Genomic DNA, 1,972 nt, shown 5'->3' on the forward strand with positions numbered 1-1,972 from the left:
ATAAGAGAAAGTATATCAATTATAAGTGAGTAAATATTTCATAATGGAAAGTGGTATCAGGTGTCTACAAGAGTAAGCATATCCTGTATTTATATGCAGCAAAGCCTTTCGATTTCAAAAGACCAGCTGGTAAACAGGATTCTCATTATTCCAGTCGACCCAGTTGTAAATGGGTACAGATAATTTAGGAAAGATCAATACCAAGAGGTTTGGTCAAGGACCAGCTGGTAGACAAGATCCTCATTATTCCAGTCAACCCAGCTGTAAATGGGTACAGATAATCCAGGAAAGATCAATACCAAGAGGTTTGGTCAAGGACCAGCTGCTAGACAGGATCATCATTATTCCAGTTGTTCCAAAGAGATCTGGAAACGTATTCTCGAAACAATCTTAGAGCTTGGCTATCCTACAAACAGTGTAAGAAGTTAAGATCCTAGGATGTCCTAGCTGCAAGATAAAAATAAACAATACTCACTGGCCAGATCCAATCGCCAAACTTTCCTGATTTCCTTTTAAAAAGAAATTATTATCACCAGACCAATGAAAAATCTGAAGAAAAAATATAAACAGGAGTACATAAACAAACCAAGTACTAACGATCCAAACAGCAAAACGAAACCCAAAATCCGAACAACATTTGGCAAAACATTGATAGCAGCTAATATACTTTTCACCTGAGGAAGTATATCAATCATAAGTGAGTAAGTATTTGATAATGAAAAGTGGTATCAGGTGTCTAGAAGAGTAAGCATACCCTGCCTGTCACAACTCCTCATATGAGGAAGTATATCAATCATAAGTATTTGATAATGAAAAGTGGTATCAGGTGTCTAGAAGAGTAAGCATACCCTGCCTGTCACAACCCTTCATATGAGGAAGTACATCAGTCATAAGTGAGTAAGTATTTCATAATGAAAAGTGGTATCAGGTGTCTAGAAGAGTAAACATGGACAAAGACAATATTTTCATCAAGATCTGGTTGAAAAATAAAAACCGGGTACTTACTTTGAAATCCGGGTAGAAAGTGTAGAGAAAAGATTCCCCGGTTCCATAAAAATGGTCACTCATTTTCAACGGACAATTGGTCACTGCACCAAACACCTGTTAAAACATAACAAAAATAAAGACTGGCAAAGTCATGCAGTGTACAATGAGGGAAATTTTTCCAGAACAGCGGCATTGGCCTTTTCTTTTTGATTTCCAACTGTCAAGGGATCTTTAACGTGCACAGCCTGTAGCACACGGGGCCTCGGTTTATTGTCCCATCCAATGACTAAACACTTTCTCCATGTCAGCCCCTCTTACCTGCATCACTGACAGGGGAATCCGGGTTGAAAAATCTGAAGGTATTATCTCGACCTATGCCAAACTAAGTGTTTGATGACGTCACTCATTGCAAAAGGCCATACTTTGCGATTAATGACATCATCAAATGCTTACTTTAATTGGTATTGCAGGAACCACAGACGTCTGATTGAAAATTAGAATGGTGTAAATTGGTGCTATCAGTGTCCCTGATACACATAAAAAATTTAGAAAACCTTTTCACAATCTCTTTAAATGTTACTTACGTGGCCATTGGTATCTTCGACCACAATGAGTACTGGACTGTCCAGTCCCTGCATGTTTCTGTACAGTGTTTTTAAACTGAATCCATGGTTCTCAGAACTGTAAACCAAGGTCCAAGGATAGCCTATGGTTCGCGGTGGAAGAGCATTGGAGAGCTGAAAATAAAATTTTATGCATTGACATAACCTTATCTCTGTTAGCATTATGGGCCTCGTTCTGGATTCAATATGGCTGACACGTGAATAAGGTCTATTGCAGTGACACAACGTTACATTTATTTGTTTGCATTATGAGCCTCGTTCTGGATTCAATATGGCTGACACGTGAATAAGGTCTATTGCAGTGACACTATGTTATCTCTGTTAGCATTATGAGCCTCGTTCTGGATTCAATATGGCTGACA

General features: G+C 38.5%; 1 protein-coding gene across 1 annotated transcript; it reads right to left on the bottom strand.

The window, feature by feature from the left end:
- Positions 1-471: 471 nt before the first annotated feature.
- On the bottom strand, positions 472-1,772 carry LOTGIDRAFT_146643 (hypothetical protein; the record flags this gene model as incomplete). The annotated part of the gene is made up of 3 exons (XM_009068779.1): positions 472-549; positions 1,006-1,101; positions 1,572-1,772. The coding sequence occupies 3 exons, from the start codon at positions 1,770-1,772 to the stop codon at positions 472-474; spliced, it is 375 nt and encodes a 124-aa protein (XP_009067027.1).
- Between the last annotated feature and the right edge of the window lie 200 nt (positions 1,773-1,972).

The sequence above is a fragment of the Lottia gigantea genome (assembly GCF_000327385.1).
Source record: "Lottia gigantea unplaced genomic scaffold LOTGIsca_939, whole genome shotgun sequence".
NCBI classification, from domain to species: Eukaryota; Metazoa; Mollusca; class Gastropoda; family Lottiidae; genus Lottia; species Lottia gigantea.